The sequence below is a fragment of the Myotis daubentonii genome, chromosome 18 (genome assembly GCF_963259705.1).
Source record: "Myotis daubentonii chromosome 18, mMyoDau2.1, whole genome shotgun sequence".
Taxonomy (NCBI): Eukaryota; Metazoa; Chordata; class Mammalia; order Chiroptera; family Vespertilionidae; genus Myotis; species Myotis daubentonii.
In genome coordinates, this window is record NC_081857.1 from 41,860,063 (window position 1) to 41,883,503 (window position 23,441).

The window sequence follows — 23,441 nt, forward strand, 5'->3', positions numbered from 1 at the left end:
ATTGAATCTGATACTTTGCAACTGCTAGCAATTACAAGGTATCCTGAACTAGGGAACTCCCCTAAAACATTTAGTAACCGTTACTGGGCGATGACTTCTCATATGTAGTTGTTTCCTCATTTACATACCCTACATGCATAAGAACACTTGGTTACAGCACCTTGAAAGTGCTTACGGAGTGTGGGAAGAAGCCTCCTGGCCATGTTGATCTGCTCTTGTGAACATTGTGTAAACATATATGGACAGGCTGTGGATGGGATGACATACAGGTAGCTTTTTAAAAATTTTTATATAAATTAGAATTTCCAAAAGAAAGATCACTTTGATGTGCCAAAGATTTTATATTAGATATACTTGTACTGACTTTTGAGTGTGCTAATTCTTTGCTCTACCTCTTAAACTTTTATTTGAAATTGTTTTGCAGTGTAAAGTGTACATGTTAATAATCAGAATGTTGAATTTAATGTATTTCTGTGAACTGTGTGAGCTTGGTTAGTAAGAATATTTTGGGAGTAGGACATGTAAAAAGTATACGACCCTGGCTGGTTTGGTTCAGCAGCTAGAGCTTCAGATTATGGATCGAAGGCTCCCGGGTTTGATTCCGGTCAAGGGCACATACCTCGGTTTTAAGTTCCTCCCTGGCCAGGCCCTGGTCGGAGCACATGCAGGAGGCACATGTGTCAATGTGTCTCTCTTATATCAATGTTTCTCTCTCTCTTGCTGTCTTTCTTCCACTCTCCCTAAAAATCAATGGGAAAATATCCTCAGGTGAGGATTAAAAAAACAAAAGTATATGAAAACTGGAAAAGGACTGATACACAACATCTCTGCTTAGAAACTTGCTTTCACTTATGGATTAAATTTTCACTGTCTTCCTACAAGAGTATTTTATAGTGAAGGGAGAGAAGTGGATTCAGAGAGAAGGCATAACGCTGTGATTTGTTACTGAGAAATGATTATGGTGACAAAGCCAGACTGGCCCTAGAGGGAATCACAGATCAAGACTTTCTTTTAAAAATCATTAAAATATTTAATTTTATTAACAGAGTATTTACATTTTTTAAGACCTTATTTAACCATAAGTGAATGTTCCAAGTTTAAAAAGCATTAAGCAATAATCACACACAAGATGAAAACCCTGTAAACTATACAATACTTTATGTACAATTTTTACAAAGTAACACTTTTTTAAATAATATAACTGGACACAAAAATATACACTTTAGAGAAATTCACATCAGGAATCGTATAAAGCTCTCTCTAGGGTCCTGAAAATGTAGGACACACATTAGCTCTGTAAGTAAGTGTTACTGTGACAGTCCTGAAAGGCCACTATATATATGTATTTACATTAGACATCACGTGGACGTTTTCAAGGCTACCAGCTTGACTATAGGTTTCGGTTATGTGTTCAAGTGTTGAGGTTATGATTTTGCGAACATGAAAGGGTAGTGGTGTAGGAGCTGGGGAACAACTGAGCCAACATGTAGGTTACAGGCTCCCAACACTCAACTGAATGAAACATGGCTGACGTTTTATTTTAAAAACAGTAGTGAAGAATGTTTAAAAGGACTACAAACAGGCTTGAAACATGATTCAGGTTTAGTATAATTCTCTCGAGTTTCTCTCCTGCAGACCGTTCCCTTACCATTCCTTTAGTGCATCTGCATTTAAGGCTTTGAATCATTTGACCCAGGTTTCACAAGGTTAAAGCGAGCAGGCCCCCAGCCACGCCTCTGCTCCATCCGCTGTGATGTGGATAAGCCTAAAGCCCATACCTGGGATGGTAGCAGAGACGCTGCTAGTATCTAAGAAGTCACAGATAGAGCTTTAATGAAAGGACATATATAATAAACAGCTTGGTGGCAAGGAAGTGGTGCGGTTAAACAAAAGGTTTCTTTTCGAAAGAAATTGTAACATCTTTGGAAAACTGTCCAGTTCTTTCTTTAGTTCCCCGGAGTCCATGCAGATCCGTTCCTTAAGACACCCCTAGAGTGTGGAGGTGACGTGGAATGTACATCAGCACTCGGGCGCAGTCAGCCTGGTGCAGCTGGAGAAGGCTCCCGGGCCGGCCGCGCTCACACGTTCGTGTCCTGGAGTAAGGGTTCTTTGGCTTCTCCTGGCGCCTGTGCGCTATGAGGGTGGCTGTGGCCGCCACAGTGCTTCCTCCAGCTGCTGGACCGCAGGCTGAGGTTGGTGTGCTCCGGGATAAACAAGGCCACCAGCAGAGCCAGCAGCACCGAACAGGCTCCAAAGAGGAAGGGCGGGCCGGGGATGATGGAGTTCTAGGGGAGAGAGAGTCAATGAGCGTTTCTGCACAAACATCATTGTCCATAAGAGATTGCTTATCTTGTAGTAATTACCGGTCGCTATGAATTCTAAGCCATCGTTGCTCTCTTTCAGCATTAAAGCCACAATGAGGAAAAGCATTCCCTTTCAGGAGGAAGGAGGTGCTCTCAGCCTCATGAGGGCCTGGGGATAAGACCCCAGAAAGCAGCCTGTGCAGAAACAGTGTCACTGGCGGCACAGGATCTGCACACCCCGGGAAATCCACTTAACGCGTGTTCAGAAGGAACCAGGACAAGCCTCACAAGGAAAGCCAGCAGCTCCAGCAGACCTGGTTCCAGCCGCACTCGCACTGCAGGCCTAACATCCTAACATCGCCCACAAACCACCGGCTGACGCACTGGAACCAGCCTGAGCTGGTCACAAGGCTAGTGGGCAAGGAAACTGCTGAGTGGCCTGTACTGTCTGCCGTTAATATTACAGCTGTAACGAGGCCTAGCAAACGACGCCCCTGCCTTTTCCACAGGAGGCTGCTCCGGGCCCCGCAGCACGACCAAACCAGCACGCTGAAACCGAAACCGTTGTAACTCTCGGGGGGGGGGGGGGGGGGGGGGGGGAGTACGCACCGCCCATCAGGCCTTGGTTTTTAAGTGCTAGTCAGCCTAAAAGAGCGAGAATGTCACACAATTTTTACCTGTTCAAAGTGGTGCTGTGGGCTGGTGTTTGTCCCCAAGTCCGTTCCTGTCATTGGCAGCTCTTTCAGTTCCACGTGGAATATGTAGAAAATGAACCCATAGAGAGCCGGTCCCAGACCGTTGCACAGCCCCCGAATTCCTGTTATCATCCCTTGAACAACACCTGAATGGTTGGGACAGAGCATCACTTAGTGCAGCTCGGGTCCTGGCGACCCTGGAACCTGCACCAAACATGGGAAGCCAGAGCCCTTCTCAGACGCTGGGAGTTTGCTGCAGTGGCAGTGCCATCGCAGTAATCGGCTGACAGTGTGACCGGCTGTGCAGAGGGGAGCTTGGGCGATGCAGCAACTATGCGCAGAAGCCTTTATCCCCCCGCCCTAACACACACACACACACACACACACACACACACACACACACACACACACACACACACACACACACACACACACACACACACACACACCCCCCCCCCCCCCCCCCCCCCCCCCCCCCCCCCGAGGTTCCCAGGCGACGAGTCCGGCCAGTTCAGGAGCACAACTGTGTCCCCAGTAGTCAAGGGTAGCCCTCTCGTACCTATTTGTCTCTGAGATGATCTCATTCAAAATGCAACTTGCATTCCTTCATCATTTACCAACCAAGTGGCCACTGCCTCTCTTGTAAGATCCCTTTTTTTATGACTAGTTGCCGTTTCAAATAATTATTGGCATTTTAGGAATTGTGTTCCCACCACAAAGCCAAGACGATATACATGTCTGCACTGAGCCCGGGAGACTTGCACGGGAACGCCCCCAGGGGTCTGTCTAGTTCACCCGCGTAGACATAAGGGGTCAGCATGAGGCCAAGGCTCTGTGTCCCCCAGGAGAGGACAGGGTTGGAACATCTGCCCACACAGCTGCCATGAACCCAGCAACTCACCTTGTTGGTCGGCATCAGCAGTTCGGGACACGAGTGCGCTGACGGCAGGAAAGGTGATACTGGACATGGCGGCCACGGCCCCTGCGGCCCACATCATCCTGTGGGCAGAGTGGCAGAGCTAAGACCCCTGCTCCCCCGCCTGTCTCCGTGGGCGCCGTGTGAGCGCTGCTGGGAAGCCACGTCACTAGACCCTGGGAAGGTCCTCCCCCCAACTGCGGAGAATAATGTATCAAACAAACAGGAAATGTTTCCAAACACGTGAGGTCAGTAACTTCCTACAGGTTCCCACCGACTTCTGATTCAGTGGAGGCATCACTGGTTTGATCACAACTTTGGATGCTCCTGGTTTGATGTTTGAAATAAATGTTTTATAAACTGTGAAGAACTCCTAAAAGCTGGACTAGAAAAACAAATGCCACCAGAACAGTCTGTTCAGCTTGTGCAACATTAGTCCAAACTGGAGTTCGGTCCTGACGCCAGAGGACAGGGGGACACCCATCCCTCCCTCATGCAGGGAGCCAGCCTGGCAGGAAGGGAGACGTGTCCAGCAGGAGGCTGGACCGAACCACTGGGCTTGCCTCCCAGACCCCTGCTGCTGTCGGTATAGCCGCTGGGGCCACTTAACTCTTTCCGACAAAGTAACTGACTTTCAGGCCCAGTTGCTATGGGATTATGTGCTTTTTCTGAAAGACAAACTGATGGAGGCAATAAATGCTCATTAGAGAGTCAAAGGCTCCATAACCTCGTTCAAAACCCAGCCTGTGAGTCAGCTATGAAATGTCCCTCTGTCCCCAGGCCATCCTAGAACATTCACACACAGGAGAGATGTGTATTTTACCGTTTGAGGGGAAAAAGCACAGTAAGACTGAGGTCTAAACCTCAATTGAGACACAAATAAAGAACTACAAAAAATTGAATTATATCTCAAAACAAGGCTAACACCAACAGTTTAAAGCAGTGGTTCTCAACCTTGGCTGCACATTAGAATCACCTGGGAATCTTTTTAAAATCCTGATTTCTGGGCCTCGGCCTCCGGAAATTCTGTTTCTTTGTTACTAATGTTGTGGCCCCACCCCATAACAAAGGAACAGAATTTCAGGAAGATGAGGCCCAGAAATCAGGATTTTAAAAAGATTCCCAGGTGATTTTAATGTGCAGCCAAGGTTGAGAACCACTGGTTTAAAGGAATTAAAATAAGTACACCTACCAAGGTTCTGAACCGAAGCCATACCACGCCAGCTGTAAGATCTGAAATCCCAGGCCCAACAAAATGGTGTTCTTATTTCCAATGGATCTCATGAGTAAACTCAAGACTATGGTCTGGAAAAAAGAAAGACCAAACAGTTTGTCAGAACAGTCACTTTAAAATATGGGGTGACGCCTCCCGCCGGGAGCAGGTGGACTCCTTTCCTAGCTGGGGCTTTCCGCACAGCCGCCCTAAATCGAGCCCCTTCCCCGCCCCCGTGGCAGGCCGAGCTGGCCTCCCTGCCGCGGTGCAGCGCTGGGACTTGGGGAACGGGACAGGGAGCTTCCTGAGCAGTTCTGAGGTCGAGGTGGCAGGTCAGAGGGTTCCAAGCAGGACCTGGCGACCCCTCTGATGTGACAGCTTTACTCTGCAATGCTTATTCCCCAAATTAAGGAAACCTCAACAGTACAGCTATCCACACGCCCTTCGCCTGCACTCACTGCTGCTGGCACCAGGGCCCGGCGCACGGCCCCTGGGAAACAGCTGCCCCCCGTCTTGGCTGAGTCACCTCACTGAAACCCCGTCTCCTACAAAGTGTCCCTTCCGCCTGGCAGTAACAGCACCTACTTCACACTTGGTCACGTTCACACCCGTGCTCAGCACTGTGCCCGGCACGGTGGACACAAGCACTGAACGAACACTGCTATGGGCGGAGGGGTTTCCTGCTGCTCGTTCTCTTTCAAAGGTAACACGTTTGGCAGTGGCCTGGGGACGGCGGAGGTATTCCTGCTCTTCTAGTGAAGGTGCTGCATCTACCACACAAGACAGCGAGTGAGCCCGCCAAGAGCAGGAAGCAATTCAGAAAATGACTACTTGATGACTGGTGACACTCTAACCTCCCAATCATCAAGGCTCACATTCTGTAAGACAGCCATTGAAGAGTTTCATCAGATTTCAGCACCAGCAAAGGGTTCCTGAAGGATTAGGACCCATCACTGTCTTCTCAGACGTCCCCTCCCACAGGCCAGCAGGAGACTGCGCTCCCAAGGCATGGACCTGGACTGCAGTCCTCACCCACAGCCGCGAAGGAGGCCCCGCGGGAAGCAGGGCGCAGAGCAGCCTCCCGCACACACAGACACTGCGGGGGCTCCTCCCAGCACAGGGGTTCTGCCTCGTCTGTGTACCCCAGCACCAGCTCTTAATAGTGTTTATGAAAACGTCTGATTTTAAACGTCACAATATTCTCAATGGAACAAATTGCTTAGTATATACAGTGTACAACACAACAAGAAACAAGGCCGTATCCTGTCATTCACTGTAACTCAGACTGATTCATGACGTAACCAAGATGACAAGTGATTAACATTAACAGTTAACCAACATCAGCTGTGGTCAGTCACGCACATATCTGCCAGGGCCCGACGATACCCCACTGGACTCTGGGTCAGAGGGCAGTGCCCGTGCAGCCAGTGAACAGGGCAAAGTGCTGGTCAGCAGAAGATGCTGACCTGGGGGAGAAGCGGACACGGCACCTATTTCACAAGGCACCTCCAGGCTGCGGTGCCATGAAGGAAAGGGTAGTGTGAGGGGGGAGGAGGAGGAGAAAGGTAGAGAGGGAGGGAGGGAGGGCCTGGGCCGCAGGGCACTGAACGTGGAGCACTGAGGCGGGAGCCTGTGGCCGGCGGAGAGCAAGGCTCAGAGCATCTGCCCAGCACCTGCCAGAACCAATGACGGGCCCTGCATACCCAGTTTCATATTAACCCCCCCCACCCCCCCCCACCCCCGTGCTGACAAGCTTGTTGCTAATTCTTCAAACTTGTGAAGCACTTTGGGGACTCACGCCCTAAGTTGGCATCTGCTGGGCTGCGGGCATGGTGACGGCGAGGGAGGGCCCGAGGCAAGTGGGAGACACCCTGCCTCACAGCCTCAGTGAATGCTGCCCGGCTTCGCCATCCAAACCCTAAACACGTCCTCGCCATCTCAGCTCGGCGGCCTCTGAGAGAGAGCACTGCGTTGGGAGCAGCTGGGCTGAATCCCAGGAGGCAAGGTGGGCCGGACACGCCCAGCTCCATTCTGACCATGTGCCCCGTCCCTGTCCGTGGGCTCCACTGACCACACACACCGCAGGACCTCGGAGGCCGCGAGCGAGTGAGCGTCCACACGCAGCACTTCCCAGCCCAGGGCTGCCAGGCGGCACCAAGTCACAAACAGCACTCACACTCAGTCAGGAGGCACATTACGGGATTTAAAGTTTATCACTAGACCTGCTCCCACGCACAGATGATGATATCTGCAGGGGGCGCCCCGCTAAGGGATGAAGACTGCGGAGCCCGATGGCACGACCCTCCTTCCTCTGAGCAGGCCCGGGACCTGGCAGCCTGGACCAAGTGGGAAGCGTGTGCGATCGCCTGCAGGGCCAGAAAAAGCCAAGCGCCCCGGCCGGGTGCGGGCAGGGCTTCCAGACAGGAGGCCGAGTGGGAAAAGGTCCCGGGCACTGGACTAGAACTTACTGAGGAACAGAGAGAGCTTGCTGGCCAGGAAACAGATCTAAGAAAATCCAAATTCTTCCTCAAACCGCCAGTTACATCGGGTCCCAAGACACCACTGCAAGCCACCCCTCTGCCAAGGCCCCCGAAGGCACCCGCAGGGCCGGTCCCTCCACCTCTTGAACTTCCTGTCCGCTCCCCGAGCCGTCCTGCCTGCTGCTCCCCACACACCAGGTCCAGCCTCTCCTTATCCAGGTGTACACCCTGCTTATTGCTGCAAATCAATACGCTATCGCTCTGACTTATACATCATACGTTGGTATGTGTCAGTCAGTCCCCAAATCTCATCCATATTAGCTGCCTGACAGTGAAATTTCTGAGCCTGTGGCCCACGAAGCCCGACAGGGCAACTCCACCGAGACCCCATCCCGGGTGCAGCCGGACGGCCGCCAGGCCCACCCTCCGTGACGTCACTCGCGGTGCCTGACGGAGACTCACCTGCGCAATGATGGAGAGGATGCCGAGGACCGCGATAAAGGCCGCCACACTTTCTGGTGAAAACTTCATTATCTGGAAGGTTCCAGAAAAAGTTCCATCAACAGAAAAGCAGAGCAAACACCACACTACTGCCACAGCTTGCACAGCAACATTAGATGAGCCAGAAAAAAATCAAACTACTCATTTGTAACCAAAGTGTTCTGAGGAAAAACCTGGCTTTCCCGGAGAATCAAGATTTATGGTAAGTGTTCACGTGCTAACATACACCCACTAAACACAAGGTCAGCAAATTTAAACTAGTTTAGAGGAACGAAACGAGACAGCCATCAGCGCACAGAATCCACTTGACAAATAAGCAGCAGGTTCTGTGCTCTTCTCGGGGTGCATCGCTGCCCCGAGACCAGGGCCGGGAGGAGACTGACGCTCCTGGGCGCCACAGTCTCCGAGCGGCCGGGGCCCGCCGCCCTTGCGTGGGAGCGAAGACAAGCTTGAGCCACCGGGGCCGCAAGGCTCTCTGCCTGAGGAACAGCAGCCCAGGCGGCAGTGACGCGGTGAGCCGGTGCGGCCCACGGCCTTCGTGTCTCAAGTCTCCGCCAGCCCAGCCCCCTCCGATGGAGATCTCTCTGCCAGCCCAGCCCCAAGCGAGGAAGCGGGCAGCGCTCACCTGCCTGAGGTACAGGAAGAAGCTGGAGTACTGGCCCGCCTCCGGGAGGTAGGAGAGGAACACGGTGATGCAGATGAGCAGCACGATGGAGTCCTGGCCCACCTTCTTCAGGGACTAAACGGAACCACGGAGGGAGCGTTCCCGTCAGCGCCGAGCTGCCGCGGGCCGCGCGGACACCCCTTCCAGTTCCTTTCGTCCTCCCCAACCATCTCAAGAGGGTCTCAGCATTTTCCCCAGAAGCACTGCAGCCCGGGTTACGCTGCCCGGACTCAGCACGCACCCCGCCCCAGAGAAGGGAAGGGGTGAACTTGCCGCGAAGGGGTCGGCCTGCTCCCAGGAGATGGGTGCCCCCCAGGACGCGGGCCGCATCTTCTCAGGCAGAGACTCGGGCACAGCCACCAGGATGAAGCAGATGTCCAGCAGCGCGATCGCCGTCGCCAGGACCACCACCAGGCTGTCCCCGTACACCCGGCCCAGGTATGCGCCGATGGCAGGGCTGATCACCAAGCTCGCGGCGAACGTGGCGGAGACCTGGAGCCAGGCAAGGTCGGAGGTGAGAGTGAGGACTGACCCCTTCCTCCCACAGCGGCTGCCACCCCTGCTGTCTCCCCACCCCTCACCCCCACCCCCACCTGTGCCTCACACGCTCTTCCTCTGCAGGAAGGAAGCCAGGCACCACCTGTGGGCCTAACCTAGGCCCACACGGCTCCTGCCTGAGAGCTGTGCGAAGGCCAGCGGATGCGAGGGGAAGGCACGGGCCACGCCGCACAGCAAGGCCTGCGGGCTCAGTGCGGGGCGTTCGCCCCTGATTTTAGGTCAGCGCTGTCCCGCTCCTGACCTAGTAAAGGAGTCCTCAGTTTTATATAATGTTCAAAAGAACTTCAGTAACGTAACAAGATTCTGTAATTTCAAATCTGCCATGTGTGACCAAATCCATACGGAATGCAAGCATCCAAACATACAAGGCTGTACGTGAGACCATGTGCAGTGTGGTCTGAAGGGACGAGCGCATCAGGAAATGTGTGTGCACCGCCACGCACTGCCCGTGTGAGATCGCTAGACAAGCCAGGCCCCCGGGGCTGGGAGGAGAGCGGCCGCACCTGTCCATAGGCCATGCTTCTTTCATGCTCTTGGGTTATGTCCGCCACGTATGCGAACACCACGGAGAACGTCACTGCAAACACCCCAGACACAGAGATGACGGCGAAGTACCACCTGGAGGGAGAGAAGGGGCAGGAGAGGTGAGGGCCTGACCTCCGCGGGCAGCTCGGCGCTCTGCAGGCCGGGCGGCGCTGGGGCAGCAACACACAACGCACGACGGAACACTGTCTCCAGTCAATCCCTGACCAAACCGCTGGAATTTTTAAGTGGCTTCGTTGTTTCTACTTAAACCAGCAACAAAGCTATTGAAATCCAACCACCACTGTCGCCCACAGCACTGACACACACAAACAAAACTCAGCCAAGAACACAGGTCACTGCAGCTCCTGTGGCCTGAGTACAGAGCCCAGATGTTCTCCCACAGTGTCCAGCTCTGTGAGTGCTGCAAAGCAGCCAGCTCCGTCTCAAAGAGGCCCACGGAGCTCGGAAGTGAACTGGGAAGTGACTATAAAGAGCGAACACGAGATGATAAAAGCTGAGTCCAACACGTTCCAGCGTCATGCCGGGACAGCTTTCAACATCGCGTGTGAGCGTTAGCGAGCCGGGCAGTGGGGCTGTGCTGCCCCCGAGTGCTCTAGCGCTGCCCCCGACAGGTGGCCTCTGCTCATCCCCGTAGCCGCTTGTGACATTTCATGGGCCACCTGCGTTCCAAGGGTCTGGTCCCTCCGATGCAGCACTAACGCCAACACTCAGTGGACAAGGACATCAGCCAGAGAGCGAACGGATTTACCACTAAGCTGGGCTCTGGGTCTTGGGACAGCCATTCTCTGGCGCCTCCCCAGCGAAGATGCCGACTTTCACCAGGGGACAGTGAGCCCATCCGTGACACCACAAGCAGCACGTGCCTGAACTCAGACGCCACGGGGGGGGGGGGGGGGGGGGGCCGTGGGGAGGGGGGGGGGCAGAATCCCCGTGTCCTTCCAGAAGGTGTTGTGCCCGCCCTGCCACCTGGCTGCCTGGACTGTGACATGAGCTGGAGCTCAGGCTGCCTCCTGGACAGCGAGGTGGCAGCAGACGACGGCAGAGGGAGGTCTGCTTCCCTGGAACGGCCAGCCAGCTCGGTGGCCACCACGTCCAGGCTTCTCGAACATGGAGAGGCATCGGAATCCTCAACTTTAAGCTACTGAGGCTTTACTGCTATGTAACAAAGTGACTCCTAATTAATACAGAGAGAGATGGTGACCGGTGCTAACATTCCACATAACAGAAAGGGAAGCTGGCACCCTAACCAATCCCTGAACTCCAGCGGCCGCTTGCAGGTGTCCGCACGCTGCCTGTCGCCTCTTGTTCTGAGAACTTTGGGACCCATCACTCAGCTACTCTGCCTACAAGGGCCTCTTCTCCGCACCGAAGACTCACGCACAAGCGCACAATGCAACACTCAGACGGGACGGCCACAGAGTGAGAGTGACGGGAGTCAGCACGCAATGAGCAGAAGGGCCGTTTCGTTGCTGCAACCCGACGGGCACCTACCACGGGCTGATCTTCATTAAAGGGATCGGGGCGCAGGTGAAAAACACCGTCAGCAGCAAGAAGGACTTCCGGCCCCAGACGTCAGAAAGAGCACCGATGAGCGGGGCGCTGAGGAAGGACAGCAGACCCTGTGGTGGGAAGGGAAACAGCGTATCACGCATGTGATGAGCCCAAAGTGAATCCACGGGAGAGTCAAACCAGCTAATTTCCAAAACAAGTGCATCACCAAATTCTACATGCACAACTCATTTCTTATCTGTATGTGATTTCAGAATGCCCAGGACTGTCTAGAACAGCGGTCGCCAACCGGTGGCCTGCAGACCACTGGTGGTCCATGAGGTCCAGAAGGTTGGTGCCCGCTGGTCTAGAATTATCTGCAGGGTCTTGCTGCGTATGAAATATGCAACGCTCCGGCCGAAACCGGTTTGGCTCAGTGGATAGAGCGTCGGCCTGCGGACTGAAAGGTCCCGGGTTCGATTCCGGTCAAGGGCATGTACCTGGGTTGCGGGCACATCCCCAGTAGGAGATGTGCAGGAGGCAGCTGATCAATGTTTCTCTCTCATCAATGTTTCTAACTCTCTGTCTCTCTCCCTTCCTCTCTGTAAAAAATCAATAAAATATATTAAAAAAAAAAAAAAGAAATATGCAACGCTCCGATGACTTCGCAACCCCAGGAACTCCGCAGGAGCAGCTGGAGAAAGACTATCGTGTTAATTATGTTTTTATGGTCACAGGCTGTTTACAAAATCTGCTGGTCAAAGGAAATCTGGAGTAAACAACATGCAGAATATGCCAGACCTGACCAGACTGACACAGTTCTGTATTTCTGCATTTCTAAAATAGCTCTTTTCTCTTCAGTTTATGTTCTTACTGGCAGTTTACAAACGCATTCGGATCTCGGCGATAAAATGCCACACCTACACCCGGGGCCTGATGGGAAGGGGTTTATCGGGGTCACAGCTGGCTACATTTGAGTCAAAGCCCAGCGAGTTTAAACATTAAACCCAAGACACCCTCTAGCTGTAAAAATGGACACTTATCGGGTCAATTAACCAGCCTCACCTACTGGCAGATTACATGGCAGGCCAGTGTGTGAGGTGGTGGGCGTGAGCACATGCATGCAGACTGTATACATACGACTGATCCTACCTTGACTCCTTGAATCAGGCCATTCATCAGAAACGTATGTTTAGGGAAGGTTTCATGTAACACCTAAAGAATCAAAAGAAAAACCTCAGGCTACATTTGTCTCAGTAAAACATCTTAGCTACGTTTTGAACCATCCCGTCATAACACAACCTCCCTTCATTTCCTGCAGCTCAGCTCTGCAGGATGCTGGGCACGTGAGGAAATGCTGCCCCTGAGCACTGAGGGCATCACCGTCCCAGGCCCTAACCAGGCCCTTCAGACCCCTGTCCCTAAGAAGGACCCCACGCGGACACGGAGACATGGTCAGACCTCTGCCCAAGGCTGCACGGGAAGTGGCACAACCAAAACTGAACCAGGAAGGGGGTGTGCACATCCGTGTGTGTCATCACCAGCCGGTCTGCTCCCACGTGTGAGCAACTGCTCTCCCTCCCTCACAGACAGGCGAGAGCGAAGACGGAACACCAGGGGCATGTGAACTGCAAAAAGTGGGTCTAGAAAGTTTCCATCAAGTGAGAGAAACCCCAACCCATGGAAATGTCCAACGAGCCGTTCAGTGCTCCCGGGCCCAGCGGGTGGAAACCACAGGCCCCGGGAGCCCTGGCGTGACAGCAGCCGGAGGGAAGGTGGGAGAATGAAACTGGCGCCTGCGCCAGGGCCTCCACGGCTTGGCAGCCCCGATCGCTGGCACTGGGCTGTGTCACCGCCTCACAGACGCACCGCGCTCCCGCGGGCCCAGGCTCTCCCTGCCGCCCGTCCCTCAGGCCCAGAGGAGGGCAGTGGGCACAGGAAGGGCGGGACTCTCCTTGGGCAGAAAAACTGCTGCGAGTGCTTCCTGTCACCTTTCAGGGAGGCCTCCACCAGGGTCTGCACGCCTCCCAGTTCCTCTCCGCTGCCGCCAACGAGAGAATCCACCCGGTGGCTCAGACGGAAACCCGAGCACATCAGGAATGAGGCGTTTTAGGAACTTACAGAAATCGAGAGTAAAGTCCAGAGCCCTGAAATACCAAGCGCCCAGGACGGTCTGCAGCGAAGGACAGAGCCATCCGCCTGGACACGCCGCGCCCTGCGAGGAGCAGTGGGACCAGCACACACGGGCCTAGTGTTTCTCGGACCACCGACCGGGCAGTCAGAGGGAAGCCACTCCTCAGCATCTCAGACCCTCAGACCTACGGCCATTCGTTCTCTTGATCTAATGTCATCAAACCAGCAATTGATGACTGAACACCTTCTTCCTGCCCCTCATCTACACTAACTCCCCCTCCTCCCTCCTCCCTCCTCCTTCCTGTCCCGTCTACACCAGGGAACACTAGCCAGCACCTGGCTCGTTCACTCTGGCAGGGAGGTCTTTTCCCAGGTCCCAGAGGTGGGAACGTCTGGGTGAGATCAGCTCAGCCTGTCCTCAGCCTCCCTTTCTACACGGCCACCTCTGGATCTTGGGCTTAAACCAAAGTCTGCATGTGGAAACGCAGCCACATGAACGAGTCTCAAAATAAGCCTGCGAGTGACGCAGGGCAGACTCCTGCCCCTGAGCCGGTGGGTGTAAGACCTGGTCCACCCCGGCAGGCACGGTCCCTGCAGAATCCCCCGCCCCGCCCTCCCGACAGGGAGCCCCCTCGACAGCGAAGCAGTGGAAACCGCGCTGAAGGTGACGGTATTAGGAGAGGTAGCACGGAAATGAAGAAGGGCTCTCCCCCCCTCGTCCCCCGGAACTGTAGAAAGAGGTTTTACAGGAAGTGATAAGTGAAAAGATTACTTACCACCAACGTGGGTGCCGTCAGTAATCCCCAAGCAAAAAACTCCAAAAAGATGACGATGACCGCGTGGTACACACTGGGAGAGCCTATTCCTTGAGGCTGGAAAACAGAGGGCAGCCGATCAGCAGGGCCCGCATCCGAGTCCCAGGAGCGGGGCCTGGCGCTGCCTCTCGGGCACACCTGGTACTTCCTTTTGCTCAATTCTCCTTTTCAACAGCTCGCGCCTGGCCCTCTAGCTCATCTTTAGAGTCATTTTACCAATTCGCGCGGGAAAACGTGTGCCTTCTCCAGTGTCAGAGAGGCAGTCCCCCGCTGTGCTGGCAAGCCCATGGAGACCACAGAAAAAGCCAGCCTCAGGGAACTCGGGTGGGCAAGTCCATTTCCCATAAAATGCAACCGTAAGCCTCGGGCTTCGGCTTCTCACAGGCCGCTCCGCCGTCAGCAACCTGGTCAGACGTGAGAATAACCGCAAGGCTAAGGGGCTGCGGCGACTCGACTTTGGACACAACAAAGCAGCCACCCGCACAGGCAGACGACCTGCGGCGGAGCAGTCACCGTGACAGCGCCAATAAGGGTTGACCGCCTAAATGCCAGGGAATCACGCACCTCCGGACGCAGGCAATCCGATTAGAAATGGGCAGAGGACCCGGACAGACATTTCTCCCAGAGGACACACAGGCCGAGAGACACGGGGAAAGACTTGAGGGGTGCCCATGGAAGCCACCCTGAGGTACCCCTCACACCTGGATGGCTGTCATCGAGACATCAACAAGCCAGTGCTGGGGAGGATGTGGAGGAAAGGGAGCCTCCCACTGCCCTGTCCCTGGGAATGCAGATCGGGGTCAGACACTGTGGAAACATAACGGAGGATCCTCGGAAAATTAGAAACAGAACTGCCTTATGAGCCAGCAAATCCACTTCTGGGTATTTACCCAAAGAAATCCAAAACGCTAATCCCAAGCGATATTATGCACCCTTTACCCCGATGTTCCTAGCAGCATTACTTACAACAGCCAAGATACGGAAGCAACCTAAGTGTCCATGGACAGGCGAATGGATAAGGTAGATGTCACACACACACACACACACACACACACACACACACACACGTATGTACAGTGAAATATTATGCTGCCATAAAAAAGAATGAAATCTGCCCTAGCCGGTTTGGCTCAGTAGATAGATCTCGGCCTGCGGACTGAAGGGTCCCAGGCTCAAGGGCACAGGCCTGGGTTGCGGTCTCGATCCCCAGTAGGGGGCAGGAGAAAGGCAATCCATGATTCTCTCTCATCCCTCTCCCTTCCTCTCTGAAACCAATAAAAATATATTTTAAAAAAAGAAAAAAGAATGAAATCTTACCACCTGCGACATGGATGGGCCCCGAGGGCACTTTGCTAAGTGAAGTAAATTGGACAGAGAAAGACAAACATCGTGATTTAGCTTATTCGTGGAAGCTATAGAACAAAATAAACTAAACAGAAATCAACTCACACACACACAGAGCAAACCGGTAGCTGCCGGACCGGAAGGGTGTGCGGGGGCTGGGTAAAAAAGTGAAAGGGATTAAGAAGTACAAACTGCAAGTTTTAAAAATAGTCATGGAGCCCGGCCAGCGTGGCTCAGTGGTTGACTGTCGACCTATGAACCAGGTTCGATTCCTGATCAGGGCACATGCCCGGGTTACAGCCTCAATCCCCAGTGTGGGGTGTGCAGGAGGCAGCCCATCTCTCATCACTGATGTTTCTCTCTCTCTCCCTCTCCCTTCCTCTCTGAAATAAAAATATATTTAAAAAAATGATCATGGGAATGTAAAGTACAGCATAGGGAATACGGTCAGTGATACTGTACTAAGCATGTGTGGTGTCAGATGGGTGCTAGACTTATTGGGGTGAGCACTGTGTAAAGTATATGAATGTCCAATCCCTATGTTGTACACCTGACACTAATGTAATACTGTATGTCAACTGTAATTTAGAAAACACCGGAAGAAGGCACTTTAAAATTCATCTGTCCCAAATGGTCCACACTGAGTAAGAGATATATCAAAATATTATAGAGTTTTTAACGAAAAACTGTTATTTCTACACTAGGGGCCCAGTGCATGACATTCGTGCGGGGGTGGGGGGGCTCAGCCTGCCTGCGCCCTCTCACACTCCGGGACCCCTCGGGAGATGTCCGCCTGCTGGTCGTGCCCGGGCCTCTAGTACTGTGATAAGGCCACGGCTCCTTCATCAGTGGCATGGCACACAGCAGGTGGTGACATCTGTGCTGAATTTAACCTGGGGAGCTGTTCTGTAGTGAATTACGTTGTTTTCCACTGAACAACTGTTCTTGCTTCCAGGAAGTATAAACCCTTCTGGGAATCTCCCTAGAAAAATATGTCAAAAGCAAATGGTGCAAACAGGTTTAAGGTGAGCAGACCCAAGAAGGAACTCCTGACACGCAGGCGGGGAAAGTGGGTTTACAGGTGCAAGTGCGTGACACACAGTTTATTCTTTTATTGTTATTTTTGTATTATTTGCCATACGAACAACTGTAAACCCACTTTGCCCCACTGTGTAGAATCACACACCTTCATGTCACTTGCCTTCACTGTGTCTGACTCAGGGCAGCCTAATGGTTAGCTCCCCCCCACCCACCCCCAGCCCCGCTGACACAGGAGCTGAGGATGAAGGGGGATCTTGGAAGGGCTCAGTTCCCCCAACTGTTACAAACTGTGACACATCCAACTTTCTGACAAATCATTAACAGCGCATTGCACGGCCTGTGATGGATGTTAAGGTGACTGACCAGGCTAGAAAGATGCCCTTCGCAAAGGACAAAGCAAGGCAACCTGTTAAGGCCGCTGAGCCCCGAGCAGAACAACTGCGGGGGGAGGGCGCCGGCCGGAGGGAGCTGCGCCCAGAGCGGCGCTGGACTCTGAATACGTCCACCGCGCGCAGCTTCCGCAGGGGCAGAAGTAACACCCAGCGCAGCCTTCCTCCCCTTCTTAGGCCGTGTTAGTAATGGTGGTCCTCTGACCAATTACAAGGAGAGGCTGGAAATCAAAGGCCATTGGAAAACCATGTCTATGACTTTATAAAAGGTTTACTTTTGTTATTTTTTTAAATCGATGTTTAGAGGGAGAGGAAGGGAAGGTACCACCACCAAGCGAGTGGAACACCCAGGGGCTGCCCCCAGCGCCCCCACCGGGGGTGGGTCCACCTGGGCACCTGCCCTGACCGTTCTGGGCACGGGATGATGTCCAACCGACCGAGCCACACCGGCCAGGGCAGAAGTTTTACTTGCAAAGTTCTGCTTGTTTTCATTAACAGCTAGAGTGGGTTAAAATATAAACCCTGCCAAAAATTACCCTGACACTTACCGAGATGTAAATGTCTCCTGATTATATGTAGGAATAAGCAAAATATCAATAAAAACCATCTAGAAATGTGCGGGCACACACATTTTATCACAGGAGGTGTTTTTGCCACTTTAGACTCACACTAGGCCCTGCAGGAATCAAAGCACAAACAAAGCCTCTATTCCTAAAGGGCGTCCAGGGCTGGAGGGAGGTACAACCAAGTGCTTCCAGATGACACACGATGCTCTCCCCAGGCCCCCCCCTCCCCCCCATGTATCCTCCACCCTCCTGAAACACTGCTGGTGCGCAGACTGGCTTGTCCAAAAGCAAGCTCTGAATTCACTACAACTCTGATCAGTAACAAGATGAAAAATAACCTCACATCTCACAGGATGAGCAATGGAAGCGTCTGTGAAGTGAGTCAAAACCGTAAAGAGGAAACAACACGGGCTTTACGAGAAAAGGAAAGCGTTTCTTCATCAGCGCCATCGGACCACTTGCTCTTACCCAATCCCACCCCGCGCTGCCGAGAGGTGCGGGTTGCCTTAAAAATTTAATCCAGGGCCCGGATTCTTCCAAGCATTTCTCTGCCCAGCAGCGATTACCGACCTGCTCAAGAGTCAGGGCTGTCCACACCTGATCAAAGTGATGCTTTGATTAACCAAGAACAAAAAGAAGTTTGAGGACTGAGTTGCAAAGGTTTTTTTTTGACCAAATGTCAAATCTATGACATCTAAGAAACCTGACAGTTACCTAAAAGTATATTCTGAAACTGTCCCATACGCCCCAAGCTTTCTGAATTTTAGCATACTACTGGTCCTATTCTGCAATGTCCAAAAAGAGAAAAAAGAAAAGGTATTTGTTTCAAATGAATTCAGCAAGCCCTCCGTGCGGCCCACGCCCATGTAGCTCTGGCCTGGCCGCTGGTCGGGGTCCCGATGTGAAGAAACGCGGGGTAAGAGGAACCATTCTGCAGGCTTCCCGGGAGCGAGGCCAACCGCCAAGTGTAGCAACGGGAGGTGACAGCCGCGGGCGCCGGGCGAGCTGCTCCCGATGGAGCCCCCGGCCCGGCCCGCTCGGCCCGCAGGGAGTCACCGCGATGGCAACTGTGTCTAAGGAGCAGCACTTTCTCCCGCCCGACCCGCCCTCCTCTCGGAGCGTCCTCCTCCGACCGCAGGCGCGGAGGTCCTGTTAGGGCTGCTGCCCATTACGACCCACAGGTGATCGGAAAGCCGGGAGCTGCCGTCTCGGTCCAGGCCCGGTGACCGCGGCCGCGGGGCGGCCCACCCCCGCCGGCTCACCGGGAGGAGGAGCGGGGACCGGGCCGTGAGAGGCGGCCGCACGAGGTACCCGGTGAGCAGCATATGGACAGGCGGGCGGGCGCCGCTCCCGGCGCCTCGGCAGCGCGGCCACGGCTCGCGGGGCCCGGCATCCCCTGTCCCCGGCAGAGGCGCACGTGGGTCGCGGCCAGGCCCTGAGGGTCGCCGGGAGCGAGGGCGGCAGGTGAGGACGGGCAGGCGACCCCTCCCCGAGATCGGGCCCCGGAGGCCGCAGGCCGGGCCGGGCCGGGCCCCAAAGCCCGCGGAGCCGGGGCCCGGGGGCCCGAGACGGCGGCCCCGCGACGGGCGGGGTGGCGGGAGCTCGGGGCGACGGCGCGGGGGCAGGGGGTCGGGTGGGCCCGGGGCACCCGGCGGGCCCCGCTCACCGTGCCTCCGTCCTTAATGATGATCTTCTTGGCCAGCATGATACTGCGGTTCGCGGCCCGTTTCTTCTTCTTCCCCTGCGTCATTTTACCATCCTCGAGTCCCGCCGCCGCTGCTGCCACTCCCGGGGCGGCGGCCCCGCGGCGAGTCCGTGCCGCCGCTACTGCCGGGCCGAGCCGCTCGCGGTGCTCGCCGCCATCTTCCAGGCCCGGCCTGCCTCGGGCGGCGCGTCACATCGTGCGATCGGCGACGAGCCGCCCGGCCCCGCCCCGCGACGCCGCCCGCGCCCGCGCCCGAGACAGTGCTCCTCCCCACGTGACGCCGTCGCCCCGCCCCCGAGACACTGCCGCGCCCCACGTGACGCTTTTGCCCCGCCCCCGCGACACTGCCACTCCCCACGTGACGCCGTTGCTCCGCCCCCGAACCCCCACGTGACGCCGTTGCCCCGCCCCCGAACCTCCACGTGACATCATCCGCCCCCACGTGACGCCGTCGCTCCGCCCCCTCGGCCGCTGGGCTGTGCCGCGCAGGAGGGAAGCCGGCGGGGTTGCTGGTGCTACGGTGTCCGGGGCCCTCCGCTCACCCGCCCGCTTGGCCCTAAACAGCCAGGGCGGCGGGGGGGCTGGGTCCCCCTCGCAGGTGATGAGGCGTTAGTTCTGCAAACCACCTGCTTGCAAGTGGTTGCTCTGGAGCCTGCGCGCTCTCCACCTGCTGTAAGCAAAGGCCACCGCGGGGAGCAGCTGGGATTCCAGACAAACCCACTTTCCAGAAAGGTCTTGTCCGGGGCGCGGGGCCCAGAGCTGAACCGAGCGCGCGCCTCCCGCAGCCGCCAGGCCCCGGGCCTGGTCTGTGGGGCCTGTCGGCACGCGTTACCTGCCGCGCGTTGGAGCCCGCTTCCTGTTCTGCCATTTTGCTTAACAGCCAACTTGATGGAGGGGCGTGGGGCGGGGTCGCTACGAAGGACAGTGGCAGGTTGACGTCGGGCGGTGCCGAGTTTAGGTTTTGGTCATCGCACCGTGTGAGCCTCAAACAGAGTCTTCGGCGTGAGGGCGGGGCCCGGGCCCCCCAGGCGGTTGGAGGAATCGCGTGCCGGTGCGGAGGGGACAGTGACGCGCAGAACGCGGGTGGCGACCCAGCGCCGGGCTGGGGGCGAGTGGAGCGGGGAGCCCCCTCCTGAACGCGGCTGCGCTGCCGGCTCCGTCCCGGTGGAACGAAGTGACAGCCCCGACGTGTGTGTGTGTGTGTGTGTGTGGGGGGGGTGGTGGGGGGTCCCGGCAGCACAGAGCCCGCTGCCGGCTCCGTCCCGCTCGGTCCCCGTCCCGAGGGCGCTCAGGCGCCTTTGGAGTCACCTGGGAGCAGGGCCTCCGTCCTGGCCGGGCCTCAGCCCCCTGCAGCCCCGCCGCACCCGCTGCCCGGCCCGGGGACCCAGCGAGGTCCCCTGCAGCCCCGTCAGGAGCCCGGAGCGAGGCCCCCGCCACCCCGGCCCCGGCGCTGGGACCTGAGACGGGAGCGAGCGCCGGGTCACCCATCACACAGCTACAGAGCACGAATCCACAAGTTAAAGGGGACGGTGTTCTTTGTATGATTGTTGCAACTTTTCTATAAGTTTGAAGTATTTCAAAATAGAGTTTAAAAATAAATTTGAATAAATTTGGTTGAGTTTCCTGTTGTGTTCCTGGAACGGAGTAGAAACAAACCAAGTTCCGCGGGGAGAAAGGCATTTTAGCCGACAGATACCTGCAGTCACGTCCCATCCGCAGGAGCGCTCGGCGTTTGTTCCTGAAGTCCTCAGGCGGCAGGTGGGTGCGGCCCGCCCGGAGCTCTGGGGGCCGCGGAGGCCCGAGGGGCGCCGGAAAGGGTGCAGTTAGAGTTGGGCGCGCAGGCCTCGCGCTGGGGGAGCTGCGATGGCGGGAGGGGAGTCCGGCCGTGGCAGACTCCTGGTGACCTCCGGTGGCCTTGTGTGCGACTTGGGGTTTGAGGACTCATGAAGAGGTTGTGTGGGGTGTACGGGTCACAGCAGAAACGAGCACTGGTACCATAAGCAAGGGAACGACGGGAATAAGGCCGCGGCTCAGGCTTGGAAAACAGGAACGAGGGGGCGGAGGCTCAGGAAGCCACCTCATGAGGCCCCTTGGAAGGGAGTGGGACCTAGAAGTAAATGCTCCTAAAGAAACGATTGCGAATCCAAAACCCCAAACTCACCACGTGTTACAGAACTGCAGCTCATGCCCTCACAGCATCCAGTGACAAAGCTGCCCGTACACATCGGAACTGAAAATTAAGTGAACACTGTACGTGCCACTTAGCACTGTATCTGATTACAGCCACGTTTACCTACCCATGAGTCACGTTCTGTTCAGAATCATTTGACAAAATTTCTGAAATTAAAAATGACAGTGACATTGTAGCCCTCGCTGGTTTGGCTCAGTGGATAGAGCGTTGGCCTGCGAACTGAAGGGTCCCGGGTTCGATTCCGGTCAGGGACACAGGCCAGGGTTGCGGGCTCGATCCCCAGTAGGGGGTGTGCAGGAGGCAGCCGATCAATGATTCTCATCATTGATGTTTCTATCTCTCCCTCTCCCTTCTCTGAAATCAGTAGAAATACATTTTTTAAAAAATGACTGTGTAGTACTCGCTTTGGCAGCACATATACTAAAAATTGGAACCACGGAGAAGAGTAGCATGGCCCTGAGCAAGGATGACATGCAAATTCGTGAAGCATTCTGTATATTTTTAAAAACTGACAGTGCATCCTGAAAGGTCTGTATGAACAGCTGTCCCTGCTGTGCTTCCCCCTTTGCCCAGGAGAATGTGTAGAGGCGCACAGGCCCTGTGAGGGAGCTGGCGGCGCCGTTAGGGGCCCAGGCGATGGGAGTGTGTTGTTCCTGGCGGCCCCCCCAGATGACAGCTGATAACTAATGCTCACAAGGTGACTGGGAGGGGGGCCCTGGAGCCAGATCTCAGGGGCAGCCTGGAGCGAGTCCACCCCGTGGGCAAAGCACCCGTCAGTGATGCCAAGCAGCGTGGGGGCTTTCCTGCTGGCAGTGCTCCGTGACCAGCACCATGGCCGGGAGTGGGCAGCACCGTAGGTCCGGGGCGCGCATACCTGGGGAGGACCGAGTCTGGCACCCCTGGACTTGCGGGCTGTCTTCCTCTGGCTGCTTCTGGCTGGTGGCTTCTCTGTGATGGACTGCAGGTGACAGAGCTTCCAGTGAGGTCTGGTTTTCTAATGAGTCGTCTCACCTGATGAAACCTGGAGAACTTGGGAGAGCCGGAGCTGCTGCCCCCGGGCACTGCCCGCTCCAGCGGGATCCAGCTCTCCTGCCGGCTGTTTGCTTTCTGGGGGGGCATGCTCCGGTCCGGCCCTGAAGGAATGCGCTGTGAGAACAGTCAGACCGTTCTGATGGCCACTGCGTCACCATCTGACTGAATGGCAGTCGCTTCGATAAGATTTAGACTCCCAGGTGTATCTGCATGGCCCTGCACTTCATGAACTGTGGCATACAGTACTTTTTTTTTTTCTAGGTGGACATTTCTTTTACTTATTTCGTTTTTCAATACTTTCAACAAAAGAAATATTCCCATTACCGCCCCCCCCCCCAAGTTTAAATAAGTGCTTTTCATGAGCAGATACCAAAGAAAATTACACATTAAAAAAAAACTGATATTCTTATTTTAGCAATGTTTTAAGATAAAGCATTTTGTACAAGGCTACTTCAGTGATAGCGGTGCAAAGAAAATCCTGTATGTTCCTTATCACTTGACCTCTATGCATTGAATTGATAGTCATGAAAGAAACAATTATATTCAAATTATGAAGAAGATCCGTACCAGTTACTGTAATTACCTAACCTTGAGGCTAGCAGAGAGATCATTAATTTAAAACAAAACACGTTACCAGGTAGGCTAGCATCACCATGCGAGGAGAAAAGTCCAGGCTCGGCTAAATGAGACCCAGTCTTTCGGGCTGAGCATGAGCTAGGCGAGGTCACCTGTGGTGCCGGGAACCAGAGAGCCGGGGAAGGTGTGGGGTCGCTGTGGGCATAGAAAGGGGTCACTCATGGGCCATGTCTGACACAGGGCAGCGGGGCGCCAGGGAACGTAGGAAGACGTTTACATCGCTAA

At 55.0% G+C, this 23,441-nt stretch overlaps 1 protein-coding gene, 1 long non-coding RNA gene and 1 other non-coding gene across 4 annotated transcripts; 2 read left to right on the forward strand and 1 right to left on the reverse strand.

Annotated features, from left to right (window-relative positions):
• Window positions 1-1,005: 1,005 nt before the first annotated feature.
• On the reverse strand, window positions 1,006-19,597 carry MFSD14A (major facilitator superfamily domain containing 14A). 2 transcript variants are annotated; one of them, XM_059673605.1, is made up of 12 exons: window positions 19,319-19,595; window positions 14,274-14,369; window positions 12,517-12,579; window positions 11,368-11,495; window positions 9,834-9,948; window positions 9,046-9,264; window positions 8,734-8,847; window positions 8,070-8,141; window positions 5,107-5,219; window positions 3,900-3,997; window positions 2,981-3,144; window positions 1,006-2,285 (listed from the first exon to the last, which is right to left on the reverse strand). In XM_059673605.1, the coding sequence occupies exons 1-12, from the start codon at window positions 19,400-19,402 to the stop codon at window positions 2,079-2,081; spliced, it is 1,473 nt and encodes a 490-aa protein (XP_059529588.1). In that variant the 5' UTR covers window positions 19,403-19,595; the 3' UTR covers window positions 1,006-2,078. The 2 variants fall into 2 exon arrangements, with proteins under 2 accessions (XP_059529588.1, XP_059529589.1); XM_059673606.1 differs by lacking the exon at window positions 14,274-14,369 and having other exon boundaries at window positions 19,319-19,597.
• A 202-nt stretch (window positions 19,598-19,799) lies between these two features.
• On the forward strand, window positions 19,800-20,956 carry LOC132220471 (uncharacterized). Its single transcript, XR_009449793.1, has 2 exons — window positions 19,800-20,749; window positions 20,784-20,956. It is a non-coding gene; the product is annotated as an uncharacterized LOC132220471 (long non-coding RNA).
• Window positions 20,957-21,944: 988 nt separating this feature from the next.
• Window positions 21,945-22,049, forward strand: LOC132221509 (U6 spliceosomal RNA). Its single transcript, XR_009450036.1, has one exon. It is a non-coding gene; the product is annotated as a U6 spliceosomal RNA (small nuclear RNA).
• The last annotated feature ends 1,392 nt before the right edge of the window (window positions 22,050-23,441 follow it).